Source organism: Acomys minous (genome assembly GCF_964271855.1).
Source record: "Acomys minous genome assembly, chromosome: 4".
Lineage (NCBI taxonomy): Eukaryota > Metazoa > Chordata > Mammalia > Rodentia > Muridae > Acomys > Acomys minous.
This window is the reverse complement of record NC_140486.1, coordinates 62,459,773-62,476,113: the sequence shown is the minus strand read 5'-3', so window position 1 is coordinate 62,476,113 and position 16,341 is coordinate 62,459,773. Positions and strand designations below refer to the sequence as shown.

Here is a 16,341-nt window from a genome sequence, read left to right as displayed (position 1 = left end):
AAGACATCTAGGTCTACACAGAGAGACCCTCTCTTGAAAAACAAAACAAATGAACAAACAAACAAAGCATGTTCCCAATGCATCTGGCACTAAGATGGTCATTGAGGATATAAAATCAAAAGGAAATATGATACGAATAGTAGCTACTGACTTTTCCAGAGTGGTTACAGGAAACTGGATATGAAAAGGCTGTTTGAGTTTTGTTTTAAATTTTGAATGTAAAATCTTCACTAAGCCTGCATGATTTCTTAATGGAAAAGAATTAAACAAGCTCAGCATCTTCACAGAAAAGGGAACGTGATAGGAAAGCACACAAATGCATTTTAAAAGGGAGGCATGCCTGTAGGTGTGCATGAGTGTACGCACTGTAGAGCTAGCCGTGGGACCGCATGAGGGAAGCAAAGGATCTTAAGTGGAAAGGGCTCGGGTGAAGAGAAAGCAGCAGAATATGTGTAGCTTGGTGTGAAAACAGAAAGGAGGGCTGTATCTAAAGACGGGAGACGATGCAAGGGGCTATGGAGGACAGTCAGGGAGGGGTCAGAGTAGAAATATTGTGCTGCCCTGATGAGGCAAGTACTTTGTGTGCTAACTTAAGTTTCACACACTCACATGTGATCATCATCACTAATGGCTAAAGTAATCTCGTCCTGTTTGTGTTCCCTAGTTAGTAGCCAACAGAGAAAGCATTGTTTCTGTAGTAACTTCTTCCCCACTTAGCTTCGTGGGAGGCAAGAAGTCTGTACATGTAGCGACTTTGTAGCCTGCATATAATACTAACTTATTAAAAATATGAACAAATGGTTAAATGCACTGTTGTTGGACTGAATTGACCATCTTATTTAATGATTTATTATAATAGAACCATTATACGGGTATCCCAGCTCCCACTGGTTTCAAAATGAACATCCAGGTACTCGCCTCATCCTGACAAACATGAGCCGTTGTGGGAAGGCCCTGCTATTTAAGGTCTCAGGACATCATGCCCAGACAGCTGTCTTGAGCTTGATGCAGAGTGGAGGCCTCTTTTTCTCAGCAGGGGCTTCGTTCTCTGTCTGAACTCATCTGGAGAGGGTCTCTAAGTAGGACCTCCACCCCCGAGAGAAGTCACGTAGCCCATGGCCAAAGTGCAGGTTCAACCTCCTTCCTCCTGATAAGACCGTTCCCAAGAAGTATATGGAATTCCTGGCATGTAAATAAAGCATTACTGCACTGCAAGCCCCAGTCCATAGTGTACCCCTGCCCTGGGGACCCTACGCTCATTCCCTAAGCACTATACAGCCTCCGTTCACCCTAATAAAGGTGAAGAGTCTCACTGAAGCTGACCCCATAGGTCACTCGTACTCAGCAGCCATTTGAACCCCCTCACCCTTTGTACATTGCCCCTACTCCCTTTACCCTTATAGGCCAGTGGCTGATTTTTTTTGGGGGGGGGGGGGAGGGTCACATATCATGGTCAATGGGAGCTGCTGGTGTGCTTTCCTAGGCACTATTAGGATGTTTAGTCGTCTTGACACTACTAGGTTTTGCCTGGTGAAAACATTATGACTATCAGGTTCTCGTAGGCTGTCTGCTCCTGAAATCTGTCCTCAATGATTTTGACAAATAACGTGAAATAATTTAATGCCATGATGTGTGTTTATAACTACACACTGGTTTTCACAGTTTTATTATCTGTCAGATTTTCTGTATTGATTTATATTTGATAAAGGTGCTACATATATCTTTCAGGTGGCTGTGGCGTACCACATCATTCATGAAATGATGTGAATTATTTGGCAAATTTTTTTCTTTATTTTGGCGTTAATTTCTGACTTTATGAAAACTTTGATTGTCCAAAATAGATTTTTGTTTGCAATGATTGGTAGGGGGTAAGGATTTGCTTCTTTATTGGGACGACGTCCATTCTCTGCTACACCGAAGCGTCACTTCTGTCACTATGAGTCATATGAAAGAATGTACATGGGTCCTGATGCTGAACCTTGACTACCACTGACCAACCTGACACTATCAAAACACAAACAAACAAACTCACCATAGGAACTGAGATTTGTGACAACGATGTTACTGTAATTCCACAAGCTGGGATTCCCTTCACCATTCCCATTAGAATGTCATCATTTTAAGTTGTAATAATATTTGGAAATTTACTTCTTGTTATTGACTCATGGTTAAAAAGTTGATACTATTTAATTTCTTTCTTTTAATGGTAGTTGTCATTTTCTTTCCTAGAAACTCCCTATTTCCTGTTCATGATGTAACTTTTGCTTGTGTTTTATTTGAATCTTCTAAACAAAAAAGACACCTTAGCTCATTATATTTTTAAAGAAAATATCAGTGTCATTACCAACCAAGGTGTATGCATTTGAAGGACGCCAAAGATAATTTTATTTACTGATTCTGGCCTATCAATATTTTTGGGAAAATTTATATTATCTGTGACCAAAGCCTTAATTTACCCCACAAAATTAAATATCTTGAAAATTCAGAATTTTAAGAGATATGTAATCATAAATATGAAGATTTTTGGAGTTCAAAGTACTTCTACATTTAACATCTATCAACAATCTTCATAAACTACATTGTTTAGAACATGCGTCAAGATAATTGTTAGACAATGACCCTTCTACTTTTCCATACCTAATTCCCATAAAGTGATATCAAATATGTGACCCTGTTTCCAATATTTTCAATTTCTTTCTTTCTTTCTTTCTTTCTTTCTTTCTTTCTCTCACAAACCTTAAATTGTGCAATGATCACTACTATGAAATCTTTGCAGATATTTTTCAGCATGTTCTAAGTATGTTTCTGTGCCTGTGATAAAAAATCACAACCAAAAGCCATTTGGGGAAGAAAGGGTTTATCTGGAATATAATTTAGCCCAACACTCTAAGATTATTTCTATAAGCTTACTGAAAAGGCAACCTTGTCAGGCTCATCACAGCAAAACCCCATTTCTGGTACCAATTTCTGCCCTGGTTTGCTTTATGTTACTGTGATAAACACCATGATGAAAAGTAACTTGGAGAAGAAGAGGTTTATTTGGCTTATATATCTAGATCACAGTCCATCATTGATCGCAGTCAGGACAGGAACGCAAGCAGGAGCAGAGACAGGAAACACAGAGGAAAGCTGCTTCCTTGCTTCCTTCCAGGCTCATGTTCAGCTACTTTTATTATATCTCTAAGGATCACCTGCCCAGGGATGACACCACTCACAGTGAAATGAGCCCTCCCCATCAATCAGCAACCATGAAAATGCCCTACAGAGATGCCCACAGGCCAACCTAATGTAAGCAATCCCTCATCTGAGGTACCATCTTCTTAGATATGTCTAGGTTTGTGCCAAGGCTATTTTAAAAAAACAGAGCAGATCATATGTCTCAACCGAATCCAAATATACTAAATGACTTAGTATCTATTTGCCACATTGGTCTCTAGGTTTGTAGTGCTTGCTTATGGCTACTGACCACATAAAAACTCATGTCACTCACACATACACACTTATGGAGGGTACACACACACACACACTCACCAACACGGAGTGGGAGGGTACACACAAACGCATAAGCAGAAACATGTGGCTCATCATCTTACTTATTCCCTGATTTAACATTAGTTCTTATATCTGAAATTGTCAATATACTAAGCATATTTGAATGTTCACTAAATGTCACTTAATTTGAAACCAGATTAACTTGCAAATAATTTGATAAGTGAAGAAAACTTTAACGTGAATATTCAAAATGAGCTTTCTATACAGATTCCAGCTGCACATAGCTGTGGGTTTTGGGGGAATGAAATCTTAGCTTCTTCTTCATTTGTCCCTGGGAAATGTCCATGAATAATTTATACAATCTGAATTCTAGAGAAGTTACAAAAATATCCAACCTCAGTGGTAATCAAAGGGATGTAGGTTAAAACTTCATTTTGTAAGACACCAGAACAAGTTCATTTACTTCCCAGTCTTTCAATAAGTTAGACAATCTTTTTGCAAGGTAGTATTATAATGAATTAAGGGTTTTAAACTATTATACCCAATACACTTTCATAAGCCTGCCTTACATTTAAGAGAACAATGATTTTTGAAGAATATTTCTACACAAAAAAAATCATCACAACAGTATTTGTAACAAATCATAAAGTTAAAACCATTCTATTCATAAATCATCAATCTCCTTCATAACAGAATCATAAATATAGTTAAGTGTATTTGGAATTTATGTAATAATAAATAAATATTTCATTATCTCATGTTGAGAGAAAAAATGTATTCAAAGGTATTTATTATATATACACATTTATAGTAATATCTCTGTGTATTAAACTGACTTTAGGTTTTGATCCTTTTGAGCTTGTTTATACGGATTTTCTAAACTATAGATGCATATTTTGTTTTTTACAATTATTCTTTATTAACATATATATTTATGTTATTACACACATATATACAATAAACTACATACAGCAAGAAGAACCACGAAACAATCAGGAATTATGTAAATGTTACAGCCCTAGTGTTTTGGCTATTTGTATTTGGTAACCTTGAAGAAAACAACTTTCCTATCTTGGTGAGTCTAAACTCTGAATGTAAATCATTATCTATCATATTGTCTCTGTATCAACCTAAAAACTTCTATCTACACCTAAAAACATCTTAACCACTAAACAACTAAGCTTAACTGTAACACTAAACTATCTGGTCTTCAACCCCATCAGAGACTTGAGAAAGAATAAAATTCATTATCTGGTTAAACAGGAAGTGCAAGATAGCAGCTTCCAAAATGAGAAAATGACAGAGACAGTTTGCTGCCTGATCAGTCACCCAAAACTCTTTATAATGTTGGAGCATCATCTTCAGCCATCTGGCCTATTATATCTGACAGATATATTTGTGAAGCAGTAACTATTGAGGACTTGCTTACCCTGTCTTGCCAGAGATTGGCTGTCAACTCTGCCTATGTCCAAGATTGCCCACTTTTAGGCAGGATTCTGTCTGTGGCAGAAACAAGGACATTTTGCCCAGTGGCTGGTTTGCCACATTTGAAGCCATCTCCCATAAGGAAGTTCTTTGATGTTCATCATCTGCTTTGTGGTCGGCTGGGTGTTGCCAGGAATTAACCTGTCTTACTGTCAATGAATCTTTAAAATAGTAAGAACATTTTTAAATGTCATATTCTGTAGGTCTCTGAGGTTTTTGAAGACCTTATCTAACTATTTACATTATCTATCTATAGAATCATATCTATCTGTTATACCTAGGATGTAAATATTTGTAATATAAATAAACTAGTAATAGACATGACTATGATTTGATCAACTAACAATTAGCTTGTATAATTTTTTTTATTATTATTATCCTAAACAGCCTGCGGTAACACTTTGCCCAGGAATGACATACCTAGATCATGTGATTTGGAAGGAAACTGAAGAAGTATTTTAGTAGTGACGACAAGTGTGTGAATCTTATTTTTCTCTGACATGCTCACTGGAGTTAATAGTAGCTTTTATTTATTTACTTGTGTGTGCGCAAGTGTGTGCTGTGTGGAGTGGGACAAACGAGCCATGCCACACTTGTGGAGGTCAGAGGATAACAGGTGCAGTTAGCTCTTTCTATAAACCTTCATGCGGAGTCCAGGAATTGAACTTATGTCATCAGGCTTGCATAGCAAGGGCCTTTATCCACTCGCCACCTTTGTTCTGAGACTCAGCCGAAATAACATGAAAGCCGAGACCACAAATACGGCTAAGTGGAAACATGGGTGGTAACTAAAGATTTCCACTTATGTGCCACTGAGACCTGGAGGCCGCTTGATTCTGCCCACTATCGCACTTACCCTCTCTTGCAGATGAGTCTCCTCTCTGCCTTGCTCAGTTTTAAAGTAGCTTTGTTGTTGTTGTTTTTCTCTTCACCTTAATGTATTTTTTTTTAATTTGCAAACCTTACTGTAAAATTTGTAAATAAACTAAGCACCAGATATCAAATTTAAGTAAAGCTGTGCTCTACACATCTCAACAAACATCTATAAAGTTAGAATAGCCATTCTAAAGTTGTATATCTAAATACCTTTACACTGGATTTAACCCATTTACTATGGAGTCTATTTTTACATACGGATCCATCTCTAAACATGAAAACTCAATGACAGAGTTAGAACTAGAAAGATGATTAGCTTTTTTGTGCCCATTATGATATATGATTAATTTCGACAATGACTCTATGGTATCATTACTAAAGATAAAACAGTCACTACATATTTTGACAAAGTTTACATATCATTGTCAAGTACTGTGATCAGTTCCTTCTCTCCTTCCTTCCTCCTTTCCTTCAGGACGTTACCATCAGTAACATATGTTTCAGGCATTAAATCAACTGATGAGAGTATGATGACCAAACACAAACGTCATGGCCCACTGAATTCCCTTGGAGGGGTGGAGGAGGGAAAGAGACATCAATCTCTTATCCTCATAACATAACACTAAGCATGATCAAAGACATGAGAGAGGCACACGTGTGCCCATCTGAACACAATAGACAGTGGTTTGTTCATATTCCTGCACTGTGATCCTACGGATAGGCAATCATTGTACAGAAAGAGCAGTAAAAACATTCTAGAAATACATTGCCATAAATATGCCAAATGTGGCTAGAAGGAGAGTTTGGGTAAATTACAAACTTGAGCCAAGTCATAAAAGTAAACTAGGTATAGCATCATGTAGCAAATAGAATGTGGCCTAGTCAGGAGGGCTAACGGATACATGAGGAGAGTAGCCCCTTTCCCTTTCTAAGATTAATGCTGATGGGACAGTTAGCTGACCATAGTTCTATTTGAAAAGAGGAAGAAAGCATGGCTTTCTCAATGCTGGTCATGGGTAGAGAAGAAACATCTTGACATCTCAGAAGTCATTGACGACACACATAAGAGCTGATTGATGTTGGGACCATGGGTGGATTTAAATGATGCTTAGAGCATGGAACAGTCTTTGTTGAAATATTGAATAGGAGAGTTGAGATAGAAAGTGGTGCAAAGAAGACTCTTGTTTCTAATCCAAGAAAGCCAGGCTGGTAACTACAGGGAACAGCTTAGGGTAGGGTGGAAGAGAAGAGGAGCTTCGCCACCTGTGTTTTGTGTCATAAGTTATCCTTGGCCTCTAGATGATATCTCGAAGGGACTTTTGCTAACAATGTTCTGGATGTGTACAGGGGAATAGAACCAAGCATACTTAAATTGATATTAAGCATGGACATTGTCATATGACCTCAGGGACTCACACTGGTTGGGTTTATTACATATCTTCGACTGGGCTGGGTGGGTCAACTGGGAAGCCTGTCTGAAGGAAGAGTGAGGTCAAGATGTGTCCAAACCCTGAAAATCTCATCCTGAGACTGGCAGGAGTAAGTTTTTCCCTCTTTGTTCTGGGCCTGTGTGTCCTGGCACAAGTAGTCTAAACAACCATAACCACTGTCACACTTGAGGTAGTCACACACCCTGGTGGCCAGGTTTTAGGTTAAACTTCATCCTTTAGAATATGTCTAGCTGGTGTATGGAATTTCTTTTCATGCAAATAAAGTTTTCCCAGTACCTTGGCCCCCGTCAATGATGTACACTCACCCCAAATACCTCTTCCTACTCTCCAAGGTTTATATAGCCCTTGTCCCCCCCCCCCACACACACATACACACACAATAAAGGACAGCTGTTTCCCTGAAAACCATTTCAATTAGAAAAGGCTGCTTCCTCCTTCACTCACCATGGACTGAGATCCTGCATAATCTACCAGCCTGGCTAAACTTCATCTCCTGGCCCAGTCTGACCCAGGGCACAATGGTTTCTGGATATCAGAGGCCAGAAGCAGACCCTGGTTGGCAGGGATGCTGCATAGTAAAACAGAAATGAAGGAACAAACAAACAAACATCGGAATTACCTTTCTCCGATATCCACTGTTAGCTTGTCAATATCAGTTTGAAGCCTTTTGTTTTCTTCTAAAAGTTCCGTATACTTTGCTGAAACATCTGTGAAGTCTTTCGAAACATTAGAAAGCTCAATATCCCACGTTTTTTTCTTGATAAAAAGAATACAAGAGCTATTTACAAATGTTTATTAATGAAAACTAAATTTCAGATGTTAATAAAATTATTTTTAATCACTCTAGTCAATAATTAGGTACAGTGTATAGTGCTCTGTTGGGGGAAAGGGAATAGTCAGTCCACTTACTGAAGAATAATAATTATTAAGTGTATCCATATACTGCTTCTCAGAATTTCTTTGCTTCCACAAATATTGATCAAACAATTTCTTCAAAGTATCTATCTAAAAAATATACAGCAAATAAGTGAACTTTGAAGATTTTCTTCATTTTTATAGGTAAGAAAGACAATGCAATTACATTATATAGTTTCCCTAGTGAACATTGACTAACATAGTATAAAACAATATCACACAATTCTGTCATTTTGAAATCAGATTTAGATTGCTGATAAAACATAACAAATCAGATATAAATCAAGTCCAGTGTTTCTAATATTCAGGCAAATAATCAAGACAAAAATACAATGTGTTTTATTTACAGGAAGGTGGAAAAACACCAGGAAAATTTAAAACATAATTACTTACACTGACAAGCAAAAGGAGAAAAACAATAGATATTTCCACACTTCAAACAGTAACTATTTGATAATCTACCACTTAGCTTTCATGGTTTTACATTTTCCCTGTATATTTTGGGGCAAGAAAATAAAACTTAAATATAAGTAATAAACAGATATTCAAACAAAAATTTTTTAATACTGAGTTCATAAACTTGTATATAGGTGCTGAAGAAATGGTTTTAGCCGATGACCCAAGTTCAGTTTCTAGCAACTACATTTGGTGGCTCACTTGCAATTCCAGCTCTGGGGCATCCTCCACCTTCTGCTGGCATCCACAGGTACCTGTACACATGTGATAAACATATTCCCCAATATGTGCACACAGCCCAGGACTGTATCTTAGAAAAATAACCCCAAAGTCCAACCAGGGGTGCAGGGAGGCTAGCCTAGCCACAGATCTTCACCTCTCCCTCTGTTCTTCCAAACCAATGCCCTAGTCTCATCTTCAGCTCTGTAGCAGGTCATCTGCTTTTTACCCCCAGCTCCAGTGAATCAAACAGATCTTCCTTTTTGACCTTCTTCCTCCAGGCCCCAACAGCAGTAGGCATTCCCTGGAAGCTTCCCAGCCAAGCCTGACAGAGAAGCTAGAAGACTAGCAAAGCAGGTAAGAGAGGTGAAGATGTTCATTCTCCCTCCCTCCCTCTCTCCCTCCCTCCCTCCTTCCAAAGCCAGAGCCCCAGTTTCATGCCCTACTATGAAGCACCGTGCCTGTTCTGCCCTCTCTTCAATCTCTGCCTCCATTTTTAGGGAACTGCCCAGATACTGGTATAACACTTGGCCTTTTCCATCCCATGGAATCTCTCAGGATCCTCCTCCCAGACCATCCCCATTTCTAAATGTCAACCTTTAATACGTTGGGACACATTTTGCCTGAGACCCACAATGGCCACAACCATCAAGGTCCCAGAAGAATTCTCTACCAGAAAACACACAGCCACCACCCTCTCATAAGAACAAGAGAGGGCAATAGAAACAAGGAAGTCAATACCTAGCCAACAAAGACAAGAAGAGATACCAGCACCTAGAATTTCAGTCATCTCAAACCACAAACCACGATGTCTATATGTCAGTGTAAAGACACAATCAATAATAGTAAGGAAAATATGAGTCAAGTAGAGCCTAGCAATCCTACTGCAGCAGGCTCTGAGCCCTCAGCAACACAGCTGAAGAAGCAAACAGTCAAACACCTCAAAATAGCCTTTATGAATATGATAGAGGTCCTTATGAAAGAAATAAATCCCTTGAAGAAATCTACAAAACCACAAACAAACAGTGGAAGTAAATGAATAAAAAAATGTTCAAGGCCTGAAAGTAGATAGACAATCAATAAAGAAAACCCAAATGTAGGACAATTTGGAAGTGAAAAATTTAGGAACTTCAACAGGAACCTCAGAGGCAATGGGATACAAGAGATGGAAGAAAGAATCTCAGGCAATGAAGACTTGATAGAAGAAATGCATACTTTACTCAAAGAAAACATTATTTCTAAAAACATCCTTGCAAAAAATTCATAAAATCTGGGACACTATGAAAAGACCAACTTTAAGAAGAATAGGAATAGAAGGAGAAGAAACTCAGATCAAACACCCAGAAATTATTTTCAACAAAATTATAGAAGAAAATTTCCCTAACCTAAAGAAGGGGATAACTATGAAGATACAAGAAGCTTCCAGAACATCAATACACTGCACCAGAAAATAAATTTCCTGAAGAATATAATAATCAAAACACTAAAGGTGCATAACAAAGAAAGAATGGTAAAAGCTTTGAAGGAAAAAGACCAAGTAACATATAAATGTGGAACTATTAGAATAATACCTTACTTTTCAATGGAAGCTGGAAGGACCTTGAGAGATGAGCTTCAGACTCTAAGAGATGACACATGCCAGCCCAGACTACTATACTTAGAAAAACCTTTAGTCACAATAGATGGAGAAAATACAGCATCCCATGATAAAACTAAATTTATCCAATATATTTTAAAAATTCCAGCCCTAAAGAAGGAGTTAGTGGGAAAACTCTAACCTGAGGAGCTTGACCACTACCATGGGAATAAATAATTCTAGACCACCACCACCACCACCACCAGCAACAACAACAACAATAACAACAACACTACCAGCACCACCACTACCACAACCAACAGTAACAAAATAACAGGAATCAACAAATACTGCTCTCTGATACCTTTCAACATCTATGGTTTCAATTCCTCATTAAAAATGTACAGACTAACAGAATAGATCTGAAAGTAGGATCCATACTTCAGCTGCATGCAAGAAACATACCTTAACATCAGAGATAGACCACTTCCGAATATAAGGTTGGAAAAAGATATTCCAAGAAATGGAAATAAGAAGCAAGCTGGTGTAGCCATTTTGATATCCAACAAAATAGACTTCAAATCAAAAGTAGTCAGAGGAGATAGGGATGGACACTCAATAGCCTTAAAGGAAAAATCCACCAAGAGGTTATTGTTATTCGTAACATCTATGTACCAAACTCAAGGGCAGCCAAGTTTGTAAAAGGAAATGAGGCTACTGCTTAAATCACTTATTGACCCATATACACTGAATAGTGGGTGACTTCAATACCTTACTCTTGCCAATAGAGATATCATCAAGATAAAAACTAAAGAGAGAAATGAAGTTATCTGACATCATAAACCAAAAGGACATAACAGATAATTACAGAAACTTTCACCTAAGCACACATTAATATACTTTCTTTTGAGAACTTCATGGACATTTTCCAAAAGTGACCAGATATTTATACACAAAGCAAGTCTCACCGGATACCAGATGATTTAAACAACTCCTCCATCTTTTCATACCACCATGGACTAAAGCTGGCTATCAACAATACAGAAATAGGATTCAGCTTATAAACTCAGAAAATTTAGCACATCTTTGCTGAATGAAATGTGCATCAATGCAGAAACAAAGAAACAAATTAAAGAATTCATAGATTTGACTGAAAATGAATGCACAGCATACTCAAACTTATGGTACTCAATGTTGGCATTTCTCAGAGGCAAGTTCATACCATGAATTGCCTACATTAATAAAATTGGATAGAGTCATACCAGTAGTTTAACAGAACAACTGAAAACTATAGAATGAAAAAATATCACACACAAAAAGCATAGAGGGCAAGGAATAATCAAACCAAAATCTCAAGTCAACAAAATAGAAACAAAGAAACAACAAAAAGCACACAAAGAATCAATGGTTTTCGTTTTTCTAGACAGGGTTTTTCTGAGTAGTAGCCTTGGATGTCCTGGACTTGCTTTGTAGACCAGGCTGGCCTTGAACACATGGAGATACACTTCCTTCTGCCTCCCCAAGTGCTGGGATTACAGTGATGTGCCACTGGGCCTAGCTGCAAGTGAAAATGTAATGTCTTCCAAGGGAGTCTCATGGGGAAACAAACTATTCTGAAGGGTAGGCTCCATGTCCAGCACAGATGGCCAACAGGAAGCAAACTTACTGGAAACTTTGGAGGTTCTTCATCATACAGTGCTGTTGGGGTTTTTCCTTTTGAAAAAATTATATTAATATTTATTCTTTTAATTTTTTGTTATTTATATTTTTCTTCTTTTATAGGTGCTTTGCATAAATGTTACAGTTTCAGGTTAATGTTTTTAGGGGGGGATTCTTGGGTGTGCAAATAAGAGGGATTTCATTTGTGTGCCTTTTCTGGGCTCTTTACCTTTTCTTTCCTTGTTTTTTTCCAATTTGAATGTGTCAGTTTTTGTTTTATCTTATGATTTTTAAAATTATTATCTACTAGAAGCCTGTTTGTTTTCTTTTTATCCTTGAAAGAAGATATTTTTATTATTTAATATAGTTTTTCTTCTTATATAATATACTTCAAGGACAGTTTTCCTTCCCTCCATTTCTCCCAGATACCCTCATCCACACCACCTCCCCCTTCCCAAGATCCACTCTCCTTGTTTCCTCTTCATAAAAGAGAAGGCCTCTGAGAAACAACAGCCAAACAGGACAAAACAAGATATAGCAAGGCAAAGGCCCTCCAATTAAGGCTGTACAAGGCAACCTAATATGAGGGGAGGCAGACTGGGATGAGTAAAGAGAGGAAAATAACATAACCAGAACATATTTTTTTTTTCAGAAAAGAACTATTTTATTTTTTCCTCTTTGTTTTCTTTTTTAAAATAATTTTTTTAAAAGCTTATTCACCTTACATCCCGAGTGTAGCCCCCTCCCTCTTCCCCTCTTGGTCCCATCCTTCCTCTCATTACCCCAACCTCCATCTCCTAGTCCTCAGAAAGGGAGAGCCTATCAAGTCTCATCAGAACTTCCTGTGTCCTCTTCATCTGTGTCCTGGCAAGGCTGCCCCACCAGAGGGAAGTGATCAACATGTGGGGGCCAGAGTCCATGTCAGAAATAGTCACTACTTCCCATACTCTGATACCCACAAGGAGACTTTGCTGCCTATGTACTACACCTGAGTTGGGGGTCTAGCTCTTTACCATGGATGGCCCTTGGTTGGTACATCAGTCTCTGTTGTAATCCCCCTTCATTCGCCCTGATTTGTTGGCTCCATTGGTCTCCTTGTGGAGCTCCTGACCTCTCCAGGTCCTTCTATTCCCCAGCTCTTCTACAGGACTCCTTGTGCTCCAAGATGATCATTTCTATTTCCATCCATTTCACTGAAATTTCAAGATTTCCTTGTTTCTAATAGCTGAGTAGTGTTCCATTGTTTAAATGTACCACAGTTTCTTTATCTATTCTTTGGTTGAGGGACACTTAGGTTGTTTACAGATTGTTGCTATTAATGTAAAGCTTCTGTGAACATAGTTGAGCAAATGTCCTTGTCATGTGGTAGAGAATCTTTTGAGTGTGTGCCCAAGAGTGGTATAGCTGGGTTCTGTGAAGCCATATTGCCCTAGATCTTGTTGATTGTGTTTATGCTGGCCTGCAGCTATTGGTTCTGCAAGGCTAGTCCTATAACCTTTATGAGAACTTTATATAAATTTGAAGGTTTCCTTGACTGTCCTGGATTCACTTTGTAGAATAGGCTGGCCTTAAACTCACAGAGATCTGCTTGTCTCTGCCTTCCTGAGTGCTTGGAATACAGGCATGTGCCACCACACCAACAGACTCTTACTTGATGTGCTTAGGTTTGTGGGTTGGTATTGCGGGGAGAGGGCTCCCCTTTTCTGAGTGGTAGAGGAAGGGAGAGTAGGGGAAAGAGGTAGAGAGGGTGTGACCAAGAGGAGAGGAGGGAGTGGGCTATGATCAGGATGTAACGTGAATAAATGTATAAACAAATAAATTAATTTTAAAAAAGAATGCTCACTTGAAATTTTGTCTGAAAAATGTAACTATTATGTTCCTCATGTTTAATACTCTTTGTTCAAACTCTTATCCATGGTTGAGTCTGCAGGCATGTAAAAACTAGGGATAGGCCAGTATGTCTCCCAATGTGTTTTCAAGCTTCAGATGTGATTATAGAGCATAAAGTTATATATACTTCAAATAAAAGGAACTTTATTCTCCTGGCTCAGTTGTTGTCTGGGAGGCTTACTGCCTCCGTCTTCTAACCTAGGCTTAGCCCTGAAAGCTTCTAGCCTCCGAACACTCTAACCTAGGCCTAGAATGTTTTCAGCCTCTGACACTACTGCTTAATAAGCTCACCATTACTTGTCCTTTCTGAGCTCTGGGCTGGCTAGTTCAACTCAGCTGTTCTGGCTCAAACTCTTCTCCCACCTGAGTTACTTAATCTGGCTTTTCTCTGGGCCTGGAATTGCTCTGCTTGGCCTCAAACTAACTCAGCAATCTAATCTTCTGGCTTCTCATTTTTTTTTTCCTCATTCCATGCAATCCATCTCTTTATTCCTTTCCTGGTAAACTGCCTCCCCTCCCCCCAAAAAAACCTTGCCTCTTAAGTAGCTTCCATTTTCTCTCTCTTTTGGTGAGAGTTGGGCGTATCCTATTCTGTCAAATCTTCTCTGATTTGTCACCTTTTCTGCCACTCAATTAGACATCATTTTCAAACATGGATGCATCCTTCTACAAACTAACTCTACCTTCATTTGGGATTAAAGGCCTGGATCTAAGATTTTCTTTAGCTGATACTTGCTCTATACCAGGGTTGCCTTGAACTCAAATCTATTTTGAATTACAGCTGCATCACACAGACCTAAAATCTCTTTGGATGTGATCTCTTGCCTGAACAGCCATGTTCTGAATTAACATTCCTCTACAACTTCATCTATCAGCCAACTGCCCATCTCTAGAAATAACTTTTCAGTGTGTTTACGCATGCAAACAATTAAGGTTAAAGGTTATCTATACTACCATTCTGCTGCTAAATGTTTGCAGAAAGATCCCTAGATAAAGTTATGAAATCTTCCAGCTTACTCAACCATTGCATGAGTGATTCTTGCAGTCTATAATTCTGGATTAAGAATCCTCAAGCCCATGGAATCACTTGCATTGTGGGCTGACACATATCCTAATGAAATTTATAATATACACACAAGGTTGAAAATTCTAATTATGGATGCATCTAAAATTATACGCAATGTCACAAATTTAGTCTTGGCAAATAAAAAATGAAGTATTCCAAATGCCATATAAAATGGGAAATCCTTTTTATTTGATTATGATCAGGGAATGGATCTTCTCATCCAGTGATTGATAAAAGTATTTCTTCAGTGCTAGAAAAATCATAGAGGCCACAGTTTTCTAATCTCCCCCTAACATGGATGCAGGTGCTGGCTTGCTGGCTTCTGTACACATACTAAACTGTTTAGAAAAGATGCAACAGCTATTTTGGAAATGTAATTTTAGTTCTTACCCATCAGTGTAACTTTTGAGAATCTATACCACAGAAAGAAACTGTATCTGACAGGATGTATGAACTTATTTATTGTTTAATTGTGTATAGTGACTACTGACTATGCTTTATCTGAGTATATTCAAAAGGTCAATAATTAAAGTTTTTCTTCAGGCAAGGAATGCATAAGATTTCAGCAAATCTCCATCATACTTCCCTTCACATGTGCACTTCTATTCATCAGAGCATGAGAAAGAAATAGGGCAGGAAAAAAGGTTGGCAAATGACACCATTTCCAGTTCCAGCTAGTTATGCAGGGTGGCAGGATCATTCAGAGACGAGGCTGTATTTTACAACACGCCTAACACAGGAGTCAGGCACCTTTCTGAGTTTGGATTCTTTGGGACTTAATTTTTTGGTCTTGTTTATTTTCTGGTGTTTTGTTTCACACAGGGTATTCTGGTGTGGGAACTTCTGATTCTCCTGCTATCATCCCTGAGTACTGGGATTACAGGTGCTTGTCCCTGTGCCTAGCTACACTACTTCTGAGTATCCTGCTGTCTACCTACTTGGAAAAGGAGGTTATGGAGACATAATTATTTTGTGGGTGGTTTTTTGTGTCCACTGCCAATTGTTAGTGTTGACAGCCCATGGAATAAGTGGCACTGCAAAGAATGGGCTCCGAGAAAATGTTCTTCAAATCCCTGGTCTACACGCATTCTCAGCAACTGTAACCTCTACGTTGGTCCATCCAAAAGAACATTCCAGCAAGTATAGATATAGCATTTGTGGACATCTTGAATATGTGAAACCCCTTTGGTCTAAACAGAAAATTTTCTTTTTCCCATAATGTACCCTAATTGATGTCATGAGATGGGACTATTGTA

The 16,341-nt window shown here is 38.4% G+C and overlaps 1 protein-coding gene across 4 annotated transcripts in view; it reads right to left on the bottom strand.

Annotated features, from left to right (window-relative positions):
* CCDC178 (coiled-coil domain containing 178) overlaps positions 1-16,341 on the bottom strand; it is a 321,895-nt gene that overhangs the window by 232,222 nt on the left and 73,332 nt on the right. For all 4 annotated transcript variants that reach the window (XM_084780437.1, XM_084780438.1, XM_084780435.1 and 1 more), the window contains 2 exons: positions 8,214-8,309; positions 7,924-8,060 (listed from right to left, as the gene is read on the bottom strand). In XM_084780437.1, the coding sequence (XP_084636563.1) occupies positions 7,924-8,060; positions 8,214-8,309 (233 nt within the window). The remainder of the gene's footprint in view (positions 1-7,923; positions 8,061-8,213; positions 8,310-16,341) is intronic.